A 22,786-nucleotide genomic window follows, 5' to 3' on the forward strand; every position below is an offset into this window, starting at 1 on the left:
GTCGGCCTCATCGTGGGTCAGGGCGCCTGGCTCCCCTTTATTCGCCCTTCAGTGCCTTTGGAGGGTTTAGGAATGCCCGCTTCGGGGTGGGGGAGTGCTTGAGAGGGATAGGCAGGAGAAGTGAGGGGTGCCCTGACAGCCGTTGCAACAGCTCTTGGATATAAAGCGTTAAATGAGGTTTCCTAGTCAAGACTAGAAACTTTCAGGCACAGTTTGTGGGTCATCTGAATGCCATTTAATACGTTGGGCCTGAAGATGGGCTTTGTATGTGCCAGACTCATTGCATTTTCCCGAGAGTTTGGTGTCACTTTATATAACAATACAGATTTTCTTAAATTACCTTATTCTGTCCAAAGTGATACAAAAATGGTACTAAATGTTTTCTAATCACTGGGGGGGGGATCTTTACAGTGATACTATTTTGTGACTTGCAGTGTGACAGCTTTCTCAATTTCTAGTTTGTCATATATTGAGGGTAGCTTAATAGCTAATATAGCTATTAAACTTGCAGTATGGCAACTGCAATAATGTAAAAATTCAGGCTAAATGTTAGAGCATGCTCTGATGCATTTAAGATGCTGTTAAGAAGTATGACTGTATTCACAAACTGAGGATCTGTCCTGCAGAGAAACCAGAAGAACATTGCAATAGTTTATTTTATAAAATTCTGCAAGGAAGAGTTCTAATTCTCAATCATTGGCTTTGGGCATCCACTCATTAGTAACTTGTTAATAAAAAATGAATCAAATGAAATAATGTATTGCTCTGGGATCCCACAGGAAAGGCATTAATATTGTTCTCCTTCATTAATAGTCAGGAGTTAAATAGAATGAAGATAAAACAATTCACTTCTTTTATATGTCCTTATAGTTCTGTACTTTTGTCTAAAATGGACAAGCAAAATTCTCCATCACTAATTGAAGTTGTAAAACAAGTTGCAGAGCAGCAGCATTCACAAGTGTCAGAGATAGAAAAAAGCAAAACCCTTCTTTTCCAATTGCAGGTAATAAACCTTATTTAGAGTAGTTTAATTCATTAATTTTTTTATTAGATGAGGAAGTGTTCCTATGAGCAAGAGAAGCTGATGGTACCTAATTTTTTCTGTGTGTTTGCATTTAAGTGTAAGGCAGCCATTCTGTTCCTGTATGTGGCATTTAGGCTTAGCCAAAACTGTGTATATGCATTGTTATTTGTAAGGCTGCAACACAACTAAGACTTCATTACAGCAGGTTTTAGCAGAAACTTTTTTTTTATTTGGAAAAAACCAAAACAAAACAAAGCCCAAAAACCACTGAGATAGCAAACCCACAAAAACTCAGCACAAAGTTAGAGCTCTTTGATTTTTTCCTGGTGATTTCCTGAGTAAGTAATTGAGGAAAAAAAATGGATTTTAAAAGCATCCTTTTTGGCAGATTTTCACCAGACTTATAATTTTTTCTTAACACCTTTTTGATACAAAATACCTTTTTCTGTGTGTTTGAAGTGGGTTTCCTGAGTAGTCATTAAATATTGGTTTTATTTAGTAATATTTTGTAGAACACTGGCTACATGTAGTTTTTGTGAAGACTGTGTAATGATTTCCATTCTAATCTATCACAAAATTTATGAAGCTTTCAGTTATTATTTAAACTTTAAGATCAAATTTCTACTGAAAGACTTACATTAGAGTCTGAGGAAAGACACAATAGCATTCAGGCATTTTTGCTCATGGGAGAATGCAAATGGAAATAGTAGAGTTCCAATTATAACATCTGTGAATAGCCCTACAACTGAAATGACGTTTTAAATTTTGTACAAAGATCATTTCTCTGAAGGAGCAGTGAAAGCTTTTGCTTAGGAATGTCAATTGACTGGCTACATATTGCAAGAAGCTTTCTCCTAACGATATACTAACCCATAATATAGTATGGTGATGCTGCAACAATTAATTTGTGATCAAACAATTTAAACAAGGGTCTCTGTTTTCAAAAAAACCCTTAGTACTTTAGAGACCTAGATAATTAAGGTCGCTCATTTATTTTTTTCCTCTTCCACACCTTTGCCTTTTTCTTTCAAAAAAGCCCAAACTCTAGGAAATTCCATACAAACATAAATGGTAGCAGAACAGCAAAGGTAAATAATTAGGAACTTAAAGTCAGAATGCAGGACTGCTTTTTCATCTTTTTGTCTGTTCCCATGTGTACATGTCACAGAAGACATGGAAAACAGTAATTTCCTTCCAAAATTGAAGATCTTTGCCATTAAGATCTTTTGCTTTCCTGTCCCCAGTGAATGGTGGCTGGCACTGATATAAATCCTGCTAAAACTATAGCCCAAGATTTCCAAATTAAAAGTTATGCAGAAATTTTTGTTCTTAACATTTAATAATGTCTTAATCTGTTCAAGACATTGAGTAAGAGATTTCATAGCACTCATATTGCTTCCATTAGGGAAAAGATAATAGATGACATAAATCACAATGTTAATTCTCTCACTTAATGCACTACTGTTGGCTGTTACTTTGGGTGGGATTCATCATAGCTGGGTTACATCACCTGCAAGTCAGATTTTAAAGCCGTATTAGTCATCTAGGTTCCCTTGGTAGTCAACAAAGTGAGATAAACACTTCTGAGGCAGCAATTCAGCCCTCCCTTCTTAGACTTCTTATGATGGGTTGAAGTCCTACTTCCTGGAGTTGTTCACTTCTCATCAGTGAGAAGATGTAGAGGCCTTTTAAGGACTAGATGCATATTTCTTAGGGGGTTAAAATAGCTGGGATTAATCCTACTCTCAAATACAACTGTGATGAAGGTGGGATTAAAAACTTCAGTAGAACAGGCTAGTTAAGCTCCATCACCTCAAACACCCATCTATGGGTTTGTGTGGGTCTGTAAGTGATTTTTGGCAGCATTAGTTATTTTTAGTCTGATTTCAATTGATTCAGATTTCGGCTCTAAACAAACATTAGGATTGGGTTTGATCTGTCATGTCCTATGTATCTTGCAAATACAAGGAATTTAAAGTGATTTCAAGGATATTTTATTTTGTATTTTAGACTCAATCTAAGGGGAGAAATCTAAGTATTCTTGCATTGTGCCTCTAAGTTGATCATTTTAGGAAATGGAACTCTTATTTCCATTCAAGCCACATTGAACAAGTGAAAAAGAAGACTGTTGAAGAAATGTAAATTATAGTGTTTAACTAGATACCTAGTGTCCTCTCAAAACATGTTCTTAAGTGAACATTGAAATATTTTACAGGCAAAGTTTCAGGAACTAGAAAAAGAAATGGATTCTATTCTGTTAGAAACGAAGACAACAGAAAGGGAAATATATCTGCAAGATGATGCCATAGAAGTGACAAAATATCACTGTGAAAATCTGGAGGCCCAAGTCAGAGCTCTATATTCTGAAAATTTAAAGCTGAGGCATGATGCAGAAATAGCGCAAGAAGAGTTTGAGATCACATTTGCAAGAAATAATGAATATCGGGAAAAAATAAAAGCTCATAAATATCTCTTTTGGGAGATGGAAAGTAAAATGCCGATTATGATTGAGCTTGCTAAAAAGAAAGCTGTTGTTGAACAATTAAAGACAAAGAAAGAGGAGTTAATGCGTGATCTCCAGAATCCAGAAGGATCTGTTATAAAACAAGTGCAGGTACTATATATCCTCTTAGATTCTTTTCCTATTGTGTGAAATAATTCTGACATAGTTTAACTAATATGTGTACAGTTCATGAGGGACTGACTATGGGGAATATAGATGAATTATAATGCTACATTAATTGAAGAAATTTTGACTTCAGCATGCAGTAAAAAAGACCATCAGCCATTGTTATCTGTATATTATTGTAAAAGTCAGGTTCATTCTATGTGGTCAAATGAACTCAGCTATGAAAAAATTGCAGAGGTGTAAATTGAACTATATCATTGCCAAACTATCTGTGGGCTTCTCTGGGTTGTTGAATAAACTTACAAGAACACTTCAGAGTTCTGTGGAACATTGCCACATTGTTACATTTTTCATGTAAGACCACAGTATTCTTTTAACTTTGTTCTCAGGTAACAAACTACAGTTGAGCTGTTTGCCAACAGGATTTAGATTTGATGAGATGGTGATAGAAAGGAGAGAGGAAAAATACATTTGTTCTGGTATTCTAGTCTAACACTGTTGTTTTTACTTGGCCCTAATTGCAGTACTTATTAAAAACTACCATGTAGGAATTTTTCACCACAAAATTTTACCAATATAAGAACAAACACAAGTATGAAGCTGAAATAGGCTCACAGATTTCAACTCTGATGCAATTTGCATTATTGAAAATTGCATGTTACTCTCTTCACATACTTTGATGAAAATCTGGATGTACAAGCAAATCTTTAAATACTGATAAATAAAGAGCCATTAACATTGTATTTCCATATGAGAAAGAAAAATCTATCTGGAGTATTACATTAAGTCTTCTTTGATTTTGCAATAAATTGCATTTTAAACAAAATTAGAACCACCAAAACAAGCTCAAATTCCTGTATTGTTGTAGTTGTTTGCATATTTCAGATCAGGAGTATATCTTCTTAAGTATCTAAAGCCATGTTATAAATTATTTTAATTATTACTTTTAATTACAATTCTGAAATTATTAATTTAATTATTAATAATTATTTTGATGTGTAATTGTTTATTATAGATCTTTATCTCATCTCTATTAATGAAGTAAGACTGTTAAAATGTGACATTTTTAATAAGTTTAATAGATGTATTGTGCAACTTTTTAAGGAGGGGATTTCTGTATCTTGACTTATATCTGTAGGAAGAAATTTCACTTTTAAAAAGGGAAATCACAACTTTGAAAGAGTTCATCAATAAAAAAACAGATTTGCTGGAAGAAGAGAAAAAAGTGCATGCTAAGCTTAGAAAAGAAATTGAGGTGAGTCATTTGAATAAAATATGATTAGAGTTCTCCTGACAGAATGTAGATAGTACAAATGAAGTTTGAAGTACTTCATATACCATTGCTCGCCATGCATTCAAGTATGGCATGGTTATATTAAACTATGCTATATTAAATTCTTGATACTGATAGCCTTTCTAAAATTCAGAACTTGAGAAAAATTGAAGTTAAGAACATTTTTTCTTAAGTCTTTTAAGAAGTTCAGCTGTGAACTTTTTGAATGACATCCTGAAAAGAAAGAGGTCACTGAATGGTATTAAAGCAAAATGCCCAGGTTTTTATTTCTGTAATACTTTTGAAATACTTTAAATTTCATTGCTGACTTGATTATTCATGACTTTTTCATGATTCCTGATAATTCATCAATGTAAGAATCAATTCCACCAGGAAAATGGACTTTCCATGAATCTCCCTAATTTGAGCTGACATTAAATTAGGGATAACGCAGCAGCTCCTAATTAGCTGCCAAGATAAAATTCTGATAAATAGTTAAAACCTTCTCTTTTTAAATAATTGAACTATATTTTACATTTTTCTTCCTTACTAAAATACTTTGTATATCTAGATAGTTTTTACTTTGGAAGTTTCACGTCATTTATCTTGTTAGTTCAAATAAATGCCACAGAATTTAATGAGCAAAGCTTGATAATATAAAGATTAACTGATCTAAGGTTAGCTCTATTGTCCATTGTGAAATGTAGGAGGAAAAAAGAATCATTTTTCATGTAATAGGGAACAGCCGAGAATTTTTAAACTGAAAAGCAAACCACAGCCACTTTAGAATAAGTCTATGCTCTCCGGCATCTGAGAAAATATTTTATTATCAAGGCAACGTTCTCCTCAGAAAGTTCTCTAAATCCAAAGTGAAATTAGGCAGCCCAACAATAATGTTCTGTTCTGTTATCAAAACCAACTTAATTAAATTGTGAAGGTTAACCTGTTCTTCTGTTTGGATTATATGATCTTTTTGTCTTGGAAGGAAGCAGGTTTAAAAATGGAATCTTTCAGGTTATTATTTTCTATTAAGAGCTCTGTGGAAAACAATCTGATTTTTAATATAAAAACTGACAATGGACAGGCAGAGACATTAATACCCAGCAGTCCTCAGCACAGCTCAGGAAAGAATATTCAAGCCAAGCATGGGAATAAAGTAAGATACTTGACACATGGATGAGGTTCCGTTGAGCTGCAGTGGTGGGGTTCAGCTACAGACTGTCAATACCTAACTGTGGTTGTTTGAATGAAGGTAACTACACAGGAGTCAGACAGGTTCCCATCATAATCACTGGAGGTCTAGTCAGTGCAGCTGATGTATTCCAGATATCAATTCAATTGGCCACATGTAGGTTTTTAAAGTAGGGTGAGTAATCTGGTCTTTCTAGACTTTGTAGTATGCATTGGCTAGATTTCTATGGATCAAAACAGGAATGTAGACATGTAGGTCACACATACACCTCTAGAGCTAGGTGTCTTAGTCTGCAGACTGACCCCAAGACTTCAGTGCTTGTCATAGGATTTTTACATATTGCATGTATTCTCAGCTTCTAGCACTACATGGGCCAAAGTAGGTGGCCTCCTTATAACCTCATGAAGTTGAACAAGGCCAAGTGCAAAGTCCTGCATGTGGATTGGGGCAATCTCCGATATCAATACAGACTGACTGAGGAATTTTTTGAGAGCACCCCTGTAGAGAAAGACTTGAGAGTATTAGTAGATGAAAAATTGGACACAAGCTGGCAATGTGCACTTGCAACCCAGAAAGCCAACTGTGTCCTGGGGTGCATCAAAAGAAGCGTGGCCAGCAGGTCAAGGGATGTGATTCTACCCCTTTATTCTACTCTGGTGAGACCCCATCTGGAGTACTGTGTTCAGCTCTGTAGCCCTCAGCACAGGAAAGGTATGGACCTGTTGCAGTGGGTCCAGAGGAGAGCTGTGAAGGTGACCAAAGGGTTGGAGCACCTCTCCTATGAAGGAAGGGTGAGAAAGTTGGGGTTGTTCAGCTTGGAGAAGAGAAGGTGCTGGGGAGACCTTATGGTGGCCTTTGGATATATAATATAAGGGTGCTTGTAAGAAAGACTGAGAAAGACTTTTTACCTGGGCCTGTAGTGATGGTTTTAAATGGTTGAAAGAGGGTAGATCTAAATTGGAGATAAGGAAGATTTTTTTTTACAATGAGGCTGATGAAACACTTCAGGGCTTGCCCAGGGAAGTTATCATTATTGGAAGTGTTAAAGGTCAGGTTGGATGAGGCTTTGAGCAACCTGACCTAGTGAAAGATGTCCCTGCCCGTGGCAGGGAATTGGACTCTTTCTTCCACATCAGGATGTGGCTGTATTATTCTTGGCAGATGCTTGTCTATCCTGTCCTTGAAGGACCTCAGTGATGGAGATTCCATAAGTGCCCAGACAATTTTTTCTAATGGTTAACTTCTATGGACATGAGGCCCAGTAAAAATAGCAATGTTCTCCCTTCCCTCTGTTCAGTAAGCGTATGAGTGCTCCCTGCCTCAGCAGATGTGCCAGACAGTTCCCGATAATTATGCTAGAGACACATTTCTAAAAAAAAGCAGATAATATTGATCATAGATGGTTCAGTGTTGTACAACACAGTCCTAGTGATGTTCAGATCCTGCAAGCACTCATTCAGAGGAGTGAATCTGACAGCATCCCTCGAGAAGTTGTGAAGGACTGTAGTGGAGAGCTGGGCACCATGAAGAAAGACAACCCATCACCAATAAAATAAGGCAGTGCAATTTATAAAACATTAGTGAAGGAGGGAGGTAGTTATATGTGCAGTTTGGGCAGCAAGGCTCACAGGAAGTCACTGGCAATGCTGTAGTTCTGTTGCATCTGTACATCATCATGTCTACATTAAATACATTGTAATAATGTTTCAATAAGAAGACACAAGAATAATTACACACTACCACTCATACACCATTCAAACTAGGGCAAGTAAGCCCAAATTTTCATTCAGTGACTACTCATTATTTCCATTTTTATTATCATGAATGCTTCATGCTTTTATACTTCAGAATGCGAAACTTGAGAGGGCTGTCTGCAGCCGCCATTCTTCACATAAGGCAGCAATGGGGGCAAAATTGATACAGTACTACATTGCCACAGTATTGCCTTTCTAAGAAAAACACACCTTTTTAAGTGCAATGCAACAGTGAAGATGCGACTACAGCCATCTGGGTTACCTCATTTGTATTCTAATTCATACTGAAACACACTTGTGAAAGAATGAAAATATCTTCCTTTCTCACGTCTCACTCTGGAGCCTGAAATCTTCCATGTACAAAGTGTTGCCACAGCTGTGAGATGCTGACTCTTTGGGTGGGATTTACTTTGTTAAAGTTTAGACATCTACAGAGTAGATATCCACATTGAACTCTGCACTTAAGCTCTTAGTGGGACAGAGCTTTTCTTCCCCTTAGTGGAAAAGAGGCATGATTCATATTGTCCTGAAACAGATATCTGAAATAAATCAGATTAACTGCTTCCTAGATGTCTGTGTCTCTTCAGTAGCTATAAAGTGAACATGGAATGACTTAGTTGAATATCAGAATCTACACTTAGAGTGAGTTAGGTGATTTGAACCCACCTCTGTAAATAATTTTACTTGAAAGAAGTTTTGAAGTGCATTTTATTCTATTTTATTAGGTACAGAATAAAAGATATGATGCTATTCTAAAACGTTTGCATTGCCAACTGAACAAACTCCATTCAAATAAAAGACAATGGCACTGGAACATTCAGCAGTTGGAGAAGAAGGCAGCAGAACTAAGAAAGTGTCTTGGAGTAGTGGAGTTACAAAGTAGCATGTAAAACAAACCTAACAAAGCTACAATGTGGGTAATCTTTTCTAGATAGGCGATCTTTTTTCCTGGATATACTACAAATAGTAAAGTAGCCCAATAGCTGAGCCAAGGCTCAGTGATTTCTTTCTTCTTAAAGTTTTTCTCCCTTTCATTTTGTGGCCTAATCTAGGCTGTGCTCAATCTGTGATGCTTTTGAATAACTTTGCAGCTTTTTTTTTTTTTTTTTTTTTTTAAATGGTAGTCAGAGGCTGTTTAGGAAGAAAGTTACTAACATTTCCAGGTCTTTCCAAAATGTGTGCCAATTTTATCTAAAAAGTCATTTGAAGTCAACCAAGTAAGATTTGAGGAGTTCCTTTTTATTTGATTAGATCTTTGAAGACTGATACCTAGATTGTTTTTCCCACAGAGAAATTTGTATCAGTGTATATTTGCATTCTTGAGATACCAAAATTCCAGATCTTTTATCCACATCCCTTATTATTGCAACTTACTACGGAACTCTGAAAGCTCCGATGACATGTATTTTGCTGTGGGGGAAATCCATATAGAGGATGTTACAGCCTGTTTGCCCTATATCTGCCAGGAGGTCCTGGCATGGGGAGCAAGGAGGATGTAGGCTGTCCAGCTATAAAAGGCTTAGGAACAAGTACGCTCAGAATTAGGCTTCAGATAATCTGACTTCAACTGGTTTAATATAGGTTAGCAAAGAGAAATAAGTAGGTAAAGAGAGTACTGGGCAGCTATAAATTCCTAGAAATAGGAATGCATTATAGATGATTGATTATAGAGGAACTTACTGTGTCAAGGATCTTAATTAATTAGTACTAGCCATCTAACATCTAAGTGCTTAATGATTGGTAAGATGATTCTTAACATAAATGACGACCTATTAAAGTTCTTGTTAAAATAGTAGTGAACCGTAGACATTTTCTTTGCCTTCTTTTTATTATGTGCTTGGCATTTGAGGAATTTACAGTACGTTCTTACAGTATGCTTACACCTAAGGTAATAGTTGTGACTGGACATAACCTGTAACGTTTATCTGTTCTATGGAAGTATCTTTTTATTTGAGGTGCTTTCTTGAATAATTTAGATGTATCTATACTCCTGAATATAAAATGAAGATTTAAGCAAATTGAATATTTACTGTGGAAAATGTTAAATTGCCTATATATTGTTAGTTGAGGAAAGCAAAGTTAAAGATGCAATACTATGTGTTAGAACATTCATATATTCGTGTATATTTACATTTCCCTTAATATCTTATTTCATTTAATGTAAAGTTATTTTAAGCAATATGCTGATTCATGAAGGCTCTCTCTCAACATTATTAGACTCTCCAGTTTGTTTGGCTTGCTCTTTTTCCTTTGCAATATAATCAACCAGGCTACTTTCATTAAAACAGTAATGTAGAAATTAAAACCTCAATATCCCATGCTATAGTAACAGTAATGTGATATGAATGATTTGCTGGACTTGCATTTTCCTTGTTACTTTTCATAAATCTCAGTAAGTTTCAATATCTCATATTGCTTTCATCATTCTTTTGTACGTATTTTGAAATTGTTTGATGTAATTTAATAAAGGTGAATACAAGAGCTGTATGTATTACTCGCATTAGTGCAGTACGCAGAGGAAGTGTTCTCTTCTATACTGAGACCTTCCTATCATCCAAGGCCCAAGTTGTCTAATACTTATTTTTGCTCTGTACTTTGCAAGAGAGCTCGTGTTCTTGTCTACTGGGACCCTTGACCCCTTCAAGGGTCCTCAGCTATCAAAGGTGTATTCCTCCCTTTTTGTCAGTGTAAACCTTGCTTTTTCAATATGCGTATTTAAATGGACTAAGCTTATCTCAGTTGTGTCTCAAATATTTTGGTAACTACAGAGGATTCCCCTACACCTGGTAATAGCTGAACTCTATATCAAAAAGAACCCTGGCCACATTTGATTCCCTCCAATTCATGTCCTGGTTTTCCCGAGAAGAAACTCAGCTGTGCAGGCTTGAAGGGAGCTGCTGTATGGTTTAGCCGTATCCCCATATGAATGGTGGGAGCTTTGGAAATTAAAGTATGCCTCAGCTTCTCAGCTTTGCTGCCACAAAATGTAGCTATAGTTCAATTATTTAATTTCACTCTGTGTGTCTGTGCTATATATAACTGTTATGCTCTCGTATAATTAAAAAAATTATACTAGAACTAAGTTTACCTTTAATTCCATATCAAATAAAAATACTGGTGTTGGTCCTAATACCAGTATCTGTGGAGTCCCATTACGAATACCCCCTTCATATATTGGAGCTTCTTTAACCATTATCTGTGGAAATCTGTTAGCCAGTCCCTAATCCATTTTACTTGTGCCTTGCTGACTATATAGAGTGTTAACTCTTTAATACAAACGTTTAGTATGAAGTCCACTACATTGCAAAAAGTCTGTTTCATCTCTGAAATCATGTGTTATAAGGACTCTGATTGTTATTGTCATCCTGCATCACTGTCCTAGTTAAATGCCACAATTATAATCACTCTTCCCACATAAACATACTATTTATGTGTTTAACCCAACCGCCTTGACAGCTGAGTTGATTCATCTCTAACCTTTGAAGCTTTGCTTGTCCTCAGTCCCCACCAAACTTGTAGAAGTTTAGTCACTGAGTACATCTGAAATCTGCATTCAGTTGTTTCGTGTGCTTAACAATGCTTTTTACAGGATCAAATACATTTTGCACACTTCTGATTAAACAGAACTTTGTATCGTGCAGTATTTATATATTCTCCCATGTGCAGCATTTCAAATTTAGCATTTAATATTTAACAGATAATAAATATAAGAAAGGTATAAACATTTTACTAATGAATTGCGGTTAATTGGGAGAAAACCTCATCTGGGAAAAAACTCAGCTGAAAGAAGGAAATATAACTTACTGCTTTCTCTAAGCTATCAGCATTCTGTACAACATATGAAAAAAGAAATGTATGTAGCTTTTTATAAAAGGCCTCATTCCAGCAAATCCTGGCAACCTGCTGAGGCAGATTTTTCTCAGTACAATGTTGAACAGTAGTGGGTTGATCTCGGGGCATTTTTTTTCTCTTAGCAAGCAAGCACAGACAGCAGGAGAATGATTTATGATTTTCGGGGGATAACTTGGTGAATGCACTTTGTGTTCTTTACGTAACGCTCTCCCAGCTCCGGGTAGAGAAGCGTGCTGCCAAACCCCTGTCAGTCAGTTCTGAGGATGGGTGTGGGGCTGAGGGAGGAACTTCTGGCTTCAACGCCCTGCAGGCAATGGGAAGAGGAGTGAGTGCCCACTCTCAACAGCAAAACAGACAGCAAGCACCAACGAACATGTAAATAAATAAGAGTGTGGAAAAACTTACCAACCAATGAGTCCTACTCACTGCTTAGTGAAAGTTTGAAGCACAGGAAGCTGGATTGATTCCAACGATATAGTGTAAATGAGTGGGAAAATATTTGGGGAACTCCACACTCAACAGGGAAACAATACAGCCATTGGATCATGTCATGTGATGCAGCAAATATACTGATGGGTGCTAAGGGGAAGGATTTCCCCATGCTGTAAACTGACGCTCCACATGAAACCCTTCCACGTGACCCAACAACCGCAGATGCTGAAGAGGAAAGGTGTCAGATAATACAGATATACCTGCTAAGATCTTTGGTCTCATCAAGGCTACACTTGATATGCAACAGAAGAGGGAGGGTAAGTTGGGGATAGACGCCAATGTTAATGCTGCTTTGCCTCTGTTGCAGAATTTGCTTTGGCCCTCAGGAGGGTCACTTGCAGAGCTGTGTGCACGAGTGTGACAGTACCTAATGCATGCTATTCTACTATGGTTCATACACGACGTCTCAGAGGAGGTAGAAATAGTGAACACACCGTGCATTGATGGTATGTCATCCTGCTGAGGGTGAAAAAAACCCACCTTTCAGAACTCTTACCCGAATTTCTGAAATGAATGAATGTATTGTTATCAAAGTAATTATTAGATCTTTTGTTAAAATGAGGTTGCAGCATGTAGCTCTGAGTCATGTCAAAGCAGTGACTTCTTGAAGAATTCCAAGCGGTACTGAAATATTTTTCTTTTAATTGTACACTTTGCAGGAGGCAAACAATTTTTCAGGGGCAGGATTAAGGCAGTGCAATGAACTGCCTCAGAAACGTGGATCGAGCAAAAACAATTCACAGCCTGCTTAAAGTACCACATCGATTTCTTTCACGTGGCTTTTTCTAGCATTTAGAGGAAGCAACATGTAGCAGCCCAAAAAAACAAAGGAAAAAAAACCAACACCACAAACTGCAAAGGACAAAGCCAGATAAACAAACAAAATCTCTACCCTCCCTACCGCATGAAGAAAGATAACTGTACTGCACATTCCCCATCTGGATGAAAGCAGACAGAGGAGACAGCTTTATCATGTCACTAAATATAATTCTGGTTGAAAATGGTTGCTACAATAATGAGCAAAGGTCAGTGCTCTGTGTTGAACAGAAATTTCTCCTGTTAGGAAATTACATGAGTGTTTCTACATTTTGCAATAGCTTTTTAATTTCACATAGTCTAGCCTTACATAATTCAGTAATATTCTTTCTAAAGCTTTCCAAGAGCAGCAACCTTCTTAATCTATCATTTTATTATAAATATACTGTGTATTCAAAACTTACTGAAAAGATATCACATAAAAGCTTCAATGTATTTCTTTCATCTACACATTATATTAATCATCATAATATGTCACTTGCAGTCTTTTCAATGAACTTCTGAAGACTTTTCTGGAGTGGGACAAACCCTGACAGTTTGAAATGCTTTTTTCCCCACCGATAATAAAGTCTAATAGTTCCCTCTAGTGGTGAAAAGTCTTTTTACATAGTAAAGGCACCGTTCGCAGTTGTTTCCATTTGAAGATCAGTACTTACCATAAGAATAGTTAGTATTTCTACAGAACACGGTGAATACTCCAAAATGCTATTTTATTTCTAAAAAGACGGGATGAAAAGAGATGCTGAGTATGGATGGATTTGATTTATTTATTCTTAATTATTGGTCTGTTTTTAAAAGAAGAAGAATTTGGCAAATTTCCTCAGACCTTCTGTTCTAATCTGAGTTATAATGCAAAGTCCACTACAAATAGAGGGACTTCACTTTTTTTTCTTGAAAATAATTTTAAAAAATGTTATTGTGAGCTAATAGCAGTCTTTCACCAGGGAATGTAGTGATAGGACAAGGGGGAATGGCTTTAAATTGGAAGAGGGCAGGTTTAGATTAAACATTAGGAAGAAGTTTTTCACTTTGAGGGTGGTGAGGCACTGGAACAGGTTACCCAGAGAAGTTGAAGCCCCATCCCTGAAGGTGTTTAATGCCAGGCTGGATGTGGCCTTGGGCAACCTGGTCTAGTGGGAGGTGTCCCTGCCTATGGCAGGGGGGTTGGAACTCGATGATCTTCAAGGTCCCATCCAACCTAAACCATTCAATGATTCTATGATTCTACAACCTTTTCCTTGGGTCATTTTCTTCTTAGTAAGAACTATTCTGTTTAAGATCTTTGGCTTCCTGCTGTTTGCTGAAAAATATATTTCAAAAAGATTAGGTCAGACTTATAGCTGACTAAAACTGTCTATAGCTGGTAGTTATGGATTTACAACATATTATACAAACCTATATTTTCAGGCTTCTTAAATAACCCTGCCTGGGCTGAATGTTTTAGCCTGAAAGCACAGTTCTGTCTCAAGGTCAGTGTTCTGGAAAGCTTAAACATAAGGTATGAATGTCATCGCTTGAGGCACTCAATATACTTGACAAGAGAAAGGCATCCCGCAGCCAATTCAGTTCTTGCATGCCTTATGGCAGAGTCTGGCTCTTTCCGGTGACTACAAAGGAATCCTAGAGCAACTACCCTTAATTTAAAAGACTCAATTAAATGCCTGCTTTGTGTGAGATAAGCCCAGCGATAGCACAGCCAGTCTGTTGTTTGCCCCTATTTAAAGGTTTATTTTATGGCTATGTGCTCTGGAGCTAACACTGAACTTTGACAGGAACTTTTAAGGGGAGAGGGAGGATAGTTTCAGGCTAACCATTATGTAGTTACCTACTTTTATCACCTTTCTCTTCTTCAGTATTGGCACAGAATTCTAATCTGTTGAATTCTGACTTTATAACTTTAATAAAAAATTTACATCAGTAGACCAGCAGCCTTCTCAACTGACCTGGATAAAATTTATCTGGATCCCATGATTAAAATTTTACCCTCAGGTTTTGTCATGTCTGTTGCAGTTACTAAAGGACTGGAATGCCCTGCTCTGGTGCAGTACAAATACGCTACCTAGCGTTTGTGCATCTCTACTAAAATTATTGCCATCTCTCAAATTATGAGTTCATACTGTTGCGAAGACTTCTTTAATGGCTAATGCATTTGTATTAGGTTATCTGATACAGTTGGGAAAAATAAAAAGCAAACATTTTGGCAGAGGAGAGCTTAGGTATCTCAAGTTTTTTCCTAGTTTAATCTGTTGGTTCTTCCTTTATAGTCATGGAGGGAAAGAAACACTTCTAGGGGATGTTTCGTCTGAACTGCTTTATATAGGTGCATTAGGATGACAGGAATCGTGCCTTAAAAAGTCCTGTTTCTCTCATTTGACTGTAAAGGGAGTGAAGGGTCACTAGTTCAGATGCAAATAACTATATTGTGATGTCTGAAGGTAGGTAAGATGCATCCAAGCCCTATATCCTTAAGCCACCAGAACCCCAACAGCTTTATTAGTAAATGCTCAAAACTTTTTTTTTTTTTTCCTTTTATTGTATTATTGCTGGCCACGTATTTTTCTTTGTATTTCTCTAGCTTTTCCTATTGATTTCCTAGGCTGTAAGCTTCTCATTTATACATTACATTCAATATCATGTTTTCCATATGTTACATTGGGGAGCAGCGGGAGGCTGGTTCTAACAGCTATTTCCATTTGTCAGTGAACCAGACTAGGCTTTTAGCTAAAGATTTCCTCTTTCTTGGTGGAGTACTCATTGCTTTTTAAGTATCTTTTTAGTTTCTGTCGTAGAACTCCCATTTTTCATTTGCTTTTTTCTATCTGCTTTTCCCCAGCCAACTTCACTCACAATTTTCATCAACCATGGGAAATTAGTCATTTTGCAGCATCAGCTACTCTGCAGGGGATTCACCTTGCCTCTCTTGGAGATCTATTTAGAATTCAGTAACTCACATTCTGGTAGTGCCTTGCCCTTTGCATTGACTAGGGAGAGGATCGGGGTGGGAAGAAATCTACCTTTTGGATAACTAACATAAGGTGAGATGAACCATCTAAGAAAGGTGGCATGACTTGCCTTCTAGCAGTGCCTATTTCCCTCTGTTGCCTGCAGAAGTCGTCCAGGGCAACTAGTTCTAAACTCATGCCAGATGATTAAAATTACATGACATAAATCCAATCTATCATCTCCAGTTATCCCTCACTGACTCCAGGCCAGGAATTAATATGGCTCTATCCATCGTGGTGAGACCATAATTGAGTTACTCTGTATTGAGAGCAGTAATACTTTCTGTGTTAAAGGATCACAAGGAATAATTTTAGAAACTCTAATAAGTTGTGTGACCTCCATGCTGCATTTGTGAAATTGAATTCTCCCATGGCAAGACAATTGCTCCCCCGCAGTCTGCCTCTCACTGCAGACAAGTCATAAGAAATAATTCTGGTATGGTTTCATGGTCTTTAAAGACTCTCCCTCCTTCACACACTGCTGTATTCTCTTCTTGTCTTTTGTGCTTTAGCACATTGACAATTAGTTTCTGAGTTATTGGGATATACAGACCAGTTAGCAGTGTCTTTGTAGTACTACCACTACATCATTCACTACTTTCACCTCTTCCCCTAGACAAATTTTATCTAAAGATCTTTAGCATTCCAGTCATGTGAACTATCTCACTAGTTGCCAATAATACTTGCATCGGTTAGAATTTCCTGTCTCTTCTTTCTAACCTAGACTTTTAGAATTAGTACCTAATGACCAGAAAAATCCTTGAAAATGAGGAGTTGGAACCGTAGGTAATAAACCTAGACAAGGATAGCAGGGAAATGTGAATGGGAGACAGACACGGGCTGCAATGAGTGGAAGTAAAAGAAATTAAGGAGAGGGAGAACAGTAGTATATAACCCTGTGTTCATTTTATGCTACAGAGCCTGTAGTGTGAGGTTCCTAAGTCTGAAAAATCCTCCACAGTCAGCAGATAATCTCCTCTTGCTCCAGCTGTTGGGGAATCACAGTCTGCGTTACTGTCGGTGTCCATTAACTCGTGTGACAGACACCTATGCAAAAGATCTAAAGTACCAACCCTGATGTTGACTCTACAATTATCAGTAGAATCTCACAAGGTTACTTTTTGAAAACTCATTCTTTGAACTAAGCTATGAGATTTATTTGATACTCAGTTTCCCATGGAATGTCTTTCTCTTTCTCATGGCACCTCCAGTGCTTCCTTATGGTGCAATAGCTGCTTAAATTTTTTAAGGCCATAAGTATGGCAGCTGGAGAGGTAGCACCTAGATCCTTTTGAAGGTCAACACTGCAGCTACTCCTTCACTGTGTGGCTCAGGTGTATGCAACCATCACGGGACCCAACATTTTGCTGTCTTCTGCACTAGAAAAGAAATGGCTTGAAAGGCCAAAGTGGAAGAGAGTTTTTTCATTGACTTTCTATGTTATTCTGCAGGCTCTTCAGTGGTGTGCGGTAGTTCCTACATCTCTAACGCCCTTGAGATCTGTTTTTACATGCAGAAATTGAGTTTTGGTGAGTTACCCATAATAACAGAGGAGTTCTATGGCTGAACTTTGAGTTATACTAGGATTAAAGGTTCTCATAGTAGCATGTGGAGAAGAAAGTCAGCCCAGTGCAGTTTTTTCCTGGTCTGCTTCTGAGAGAAGCTGTGTGCATTAAACATCTGATCTTCTAGATAGGAAAAGAATGTTTTTAACAGATTGTTGCATAACTGTACACAATCCCTTACTGAATTGCTGGAAAAATCTCATTTCTGTAGCCATACCCATTTTAATGAACTTCTCCTTTGTAATTATTCAATTATCCATTTTGCTGCTCAAGAAAACCAGCATAACAATGATTTAACACAGCACTGCAGCAATTAGCACTCACAAAACAACAAAGAAACACCTCACTAGTCAAAGAGGGATCAAAGTATGAAATCAAAAGTAACTCATTACAATCATCGTAACACCGCTTCAGTTCTTACAGTAGCAATCACAATGTTTTGGTGGGTTTGACTCCTTTATTTTTATACCTAAAAAGAAGCTACAGAGCATGTTTATTCCATTTCCAGAAATATGTTAATTTAGAATTTCAAAGCCTTTTTGCTTTTCTGTTGAAAAGTAGGAGCTCATAGATCAGTTGCTGATTTACTGCAGCTTTTGTCTAGTCTAACTCCGCTCACTTCAGTAAGTCTGGAGTTGAAAAAGGAACCGTACATTGGCAGTTACACCTGGAGGTAGTTTAGTTGTCACTTTTAAAACTTACTCTAACTCACTTTACCTTCATATTGCCCAGGCAGCTGCAGATGGCTTTCTTGCCATATGAATGGCTTTGCGATGTTGGTTTTTTTTCCTCAATACTTCTTTTCTTTTTTCTTAGTGTTACGTTATATTACTAGCTGATGGCACAAGGGATTTTGACTACTCTTTAGGTTATTTGCACCAGAGACATTCTTAACCATGCTTATTAGACCTTCAAGAGTGCTAATTTTCTCATACAAAGGGAGTGTTGAACTTTCATTAGTGTATTTCCCAAATGCTTTAATTTTCTGATACCATTTAGTATAATTATGTTTGCTTTTAATACGTAAGTGTGGAAAATCATGTACATTGGGAAACAAACAGCACAAAAGCTGTCATAAAAGCATAAAAGAGCAGCTGATAAGAAAAACAGCAATGCAACATTGTTTTTAGAAGCAATGGAACACAAGAAGAGCTGACATATTGTGATGCTAACAACTTTAATTAATGATGTATAGAAGGTCAAGCATAAATGAGAAAGAGAAAGATCTGTTAATCGAAAACATGTGCCAGTGTACTAAAATTAGAAGTTTGGAAACGTGCAATACAAAAGCAGAGAATTCTGATGACATGTTTGATTGGGAATACATTTGTTGAGAGTTTTTTTCTCTCTGGAATGGAAAATGAGGCATACTTGTTACAGATAACAAAAGGGAAATTTTGGCTATTGAGTCCAAATTACCAGTGTGAAATACATGTCCACTTTATTTCTTCCTCATTCATATATGGCAATCATCTTCAGGGCATTGTTTAGGATGTGTTTGTTTAACCTAACAGGTAGTTTGAATCAATAGCCAAGTGGGAGTACCTTTTCAGTGGGGATTTAGTGATCATGAAAGTGAATGGCTTGTTTCACAGCCATTAATTCTCTTACTTTTGCAGATGTGCCTAATAAACTCCAACTGGGAATGGCGTTCCTTAGTAGATACAGTACTGTAATTCTTCAGTGCTGGAATTCCAAGCTGTTAATCTACAAAACACCTCCTGCCACGACCTGCATTTGGCTGTTGTGTTAGCTGATCAATCCCCTCTCCAGCATGGCAAAGAGACTTTTAATAGTGGACTGCACGGCAAGGCAGAAAACCACTTGCAGTGAAGCTTGCTGAATCTGTGTGTGGTTCTTCTTGCCTAACCTTAGCCATACCAAGCATGTAAACAAATGGGCTAGATTTCTTATATGAAGGAGAGGTACCTTAAGAAGGTGATTCACCCTCTCCTCAAAGAAATGTTTTGGTGCAATTAATTGCTCTAAGAAAGCAAAATTGCCCTGCAGTGATGTCCTTCACTAGAGACGTTCCATTTGGCTGTCTTGGAATTTGTCTTGTCTAATATTTAGTCATTTAAGCATTAGCTTAGGTAAGCTACTCATCTAGGCTTCTTGGACTGAGAAGAACATCCAGTGTATATGCTAAAATTGATGCCTGTTAGAGGTAGCATGAATCACCCTGCAGATGTGACTCTTTTTCCATACTCTACAGAAGGAACCAACACAATTAGCTTCAGCTGGACTTCAGACTCTTTCAACTAAAATACAGAATAGATACAACTCACTCACTTTTAGCCGTTTAGAATCACAGAATCATAGAATGGTTTAGGTTGGAAGGGACTTTAAAGATCATCTAGTTCTACCCCCACCCCCTTCCGCCATGGTCAGGGACATATTTCAGTAAATCAGATTGTTTAAAGCCCCGTCCATCCTGGCCTTGAAAAAAAATCTGAAAAATATGGCCCTGAAAATCTGGGTGTTTGGTTTAAATAAGGCCACTATTTTCACCTAGCCTATCTTTGTGACTTATTTTAGATAACTTCTGGTCAGTTCCTGTTGAAAGTACCACAGCAAACTATCTTTCTTCCTGTGTTTGTCTGGGATAGAGGTGGTAACATTAAGTCAAAGCAAAATAGTTGCTTTTAAATTTCGAATTACCTTTTGTGTTGAGGTACTCCACTGCTGGTTCTGGCAGCATTTCCCATTGTGATCTCCTATATTTAGAAATATACGGCTCCATCAACAATGAAAGAACAGAACTTGGCCTTCTAGAGGGTGACATTTTTCCATATGACATAATTAAATGGATCCACATGGACAGTAAAATTCCTTCTTTTTAGGCTCTGGTGGTTTGAGAAGACATTTTATATCCCTTCCAGTCAAAAACCATTTTGTTTGGTTTAATGCATTGTAGTTTAATTTTCTTTCATTTTAATGAAAAACAGAAAAAAATCCTTAAAAAAAACACAGAGAACTTAGCAACTCTGCTCAAAAGTGAAAGGCAGACAGAATTTGTGATATTGTACCTCCCACAAAGCAGAATAATCACAGTCATTTACTGTCCCAGAGCATGTAAAATGTGGCAGGGATATTACAAAAGACAAAGCCACAATTGTTACCGCAGAAATACTCAGATTTGTAGCCAGTAATCTCTGGAGAAGAAGAAAATATGAAAGCTGAAGTTTTACAGAGTATAAAGATTGTAATCTGCTGCCATTCTTTAAACTGGAACTGTTTGATGGAACAGCTCTCAAACTTTTCCACTGGTTCCAGCATGCTCCTGAATTCTCTTCCAGTTGCAACTGCAGTCTTTTACTTCTGCTGCTGGTCATGAATCCTGCTTTTGCAATAAAACTTTTGTTGCACTCACAACCCTTACTGAATTCCGATCCCTTGTTTATGAACCACTGCTCTCATGGTAGTTTTCACACAGCATATTTTTTCACAGGTACAAGTAGGCCATTCTGCTTTCTCCTTTTATAATAATCAGCAGGTTTTTTGAGAAAGCAGAAAAAAGAAGCATTAAAATGATGGCACTCACATAACATCATTGCCACTTGACACTATAAGAAGGGCAAATCGCATCTTTTGGTCTGCAAAGAGTCTGCCAAGTCCAAGCTGCCTCACAACGTTCTGCAGCAAATTTGGTTAGCACAGTTGAGGAAAAGTGATTGTCTGCACTGTATTGATGGCTGTTTTCACTTTCTTTGTTATCATTCCCATATCTGTTGCTCTTTGACATGGCAAATCACTGTTACGACAGAAGCTTGAAGTGTCTATCAGCTGATGGCCCAGCAGCAAAACGGACCAATTAGCAATGTCCCCATCTGCTGCCTGACTTGTGCTTGCTCCCTGCCTGTTCCCAGGGCCAAGGATTGAACTGGAAGCTGTGGGTTTCATGCACAGCAGTGGTAGCCAATTTCTCCAATGCTACACGTTGTCCAGACAACTTCTTAGAGGAGCGGGAAAATGGAAGTATTGTCAGTGTCTTTCTTACAGCACCTAGGCCTCTCCTCTTAAACCTAATGCTGTTCAAGAGATCACTACAGACTACTTGGGGTCTATTAAAGACAGAAGGTTAGAGTTGGTGCCAAAAAGAGAGTCTTACCCTGTCACGCCCGTAATGGGACAGAAACTGCCCTGCCTGGTGGAAGGAATCAGTGTGCTGAATATCCTCTTCATTAGGTTAAAATCTTACGCTAATCTGAGACTGACTAAAAATGTAAAGGGAGGCTAAGGAAAGCCTGCTACAAAACTGATCCTGTATCTAGCAGGATACCAAATCTGTAGAACTTAAGGTTTACAATATCAGGCCATTAACTACTGGGTAAACTAAATGAAGTGAGAAGAAAATGTTTGTGCACGCTGACATGAAAACAGAGTCTGTTAGATTGGGTCTGCATGCTAATCACAAAATGTACACTTCTTCTATTGTCATAAGCTTCTTTGTGGCCTACAGTTACCCCCTTTGGAAAGTCCTGATTACATGTGTAATGCAATAGGATTCTCAACCTGTGTTCTGTGATTTTACTTTCCAGAAGCCTCTCATTTTAAGGGCTGCGTGAAAGGCTTTCCACAGCAATACCAGTGTTCCCAGTCCTTTCCAGCACAACTCCAAAAGGAGTTGTAGTGCCTGAAATTCCTCAGTGTGTGGCTGCTGTGAAAACTCATACTCCTGAGGGTGATGTAAAAATCTTAATTTGGGGTCCGGGAGTAGAGACAGGACTCTGCTGTGAGAGCTGCTGACTCTGTTTGCAGTTCTGATTCAGGCATGGAGAATCTACATCTGTGTCAAGATACGGTTTCGATGATTTCTTGTACTTTTAAAGTCTAAAAGCGCTCCATGAGGCACAGATAAATATGATCTTCATTGATAGGAGATGAAGCTGGAGCCCAAGAAGCTGTAACTTGCTCTAATGCAGGTTCCATTTGTAGCAATAAAAGCCCTGATAACCTACATTTCCATCCTGTCCTGCTTATCTGCTTCTTACCAGGTGAAGACTATCATGAGAAACACAGTTTTTACGAGAAGCCAAACTGAAGGAGAACACCTTCCTATGGATTTGTATCTGGTGGGGTTGTCTGATGTCTAAGAAAAGCTTCTGCTCATACTTTTTCATCCAAAGGAGCGCTAACAGCCACTCTGCTTTTTGTGAAACAATTGACAAAATAATGTATTTTTGA

The 22,786-nt window shown here is 37.6% G+C and overlaps 1 protein-coding gene across 1 annotated transcript; it reads left to right on the forward strand.

Annotated features, from left to right (window-relative positions):
- Positions 1 to 889: 889 nt before the first annotated feature.
- CCDC122 (coiled-coil domain containing 122) lies at positions 890 to 8,762 on the forward strand. The gene is made up of 4 exons (XM_009881060.1): positions 890 to 1,003; positions 3,240 to 3,638; positions 4,792 to 4,908; positions 8,598 to 8,762. The coding sequence occupies exons 1-4, from the start codon at positions 890 to 892 to the stop codon at positions 8,760 to 8,762; spliced, it is 795 nt and encodes a 264-aa protein (XP_009879362.1).
- Positions 8,763 to 22,786: the final 14,024 nt, after the last annotated feature.

The sequence above is a fragment of the Charadrius vociferus genome, unplaced genomic scaffold, assembly GCF_000708025.1.
Source record: "Charadrius vociferus isolate BGI_N301 unplaced genomic scaffold, ASM70802v2 scaffold210, whole genome shotgun sequence".
NCBI lineage: Eukaryota > Metazoa > Chordata > Aves > Charadriiformes > Charadriidae > Charadrius > Charadrius vociferus.

Coding starts and splice junctions, on each gene's coding strand:
- CCDC122 (XM_009881060.1), top strand. CDS start 890: ATGGACAAGCAAAATTCTCCATCACTAATTGAAGTTGTAAAACAAGTT. Junction 1,004..3,239: donor CCCTTCTTTTCCAATTGCAG/GTAATAAACCTT, acceptor AATATTTTACAG/GCAAAGTTTCAGGAACTAGA. Junction 4,909..8,597: donor AGCTTAGAAAAGAAATTGAG/GTGAGTCATTTG, acceptor CTATTTTATTAG/GTACAGAATAAAAGATATGA.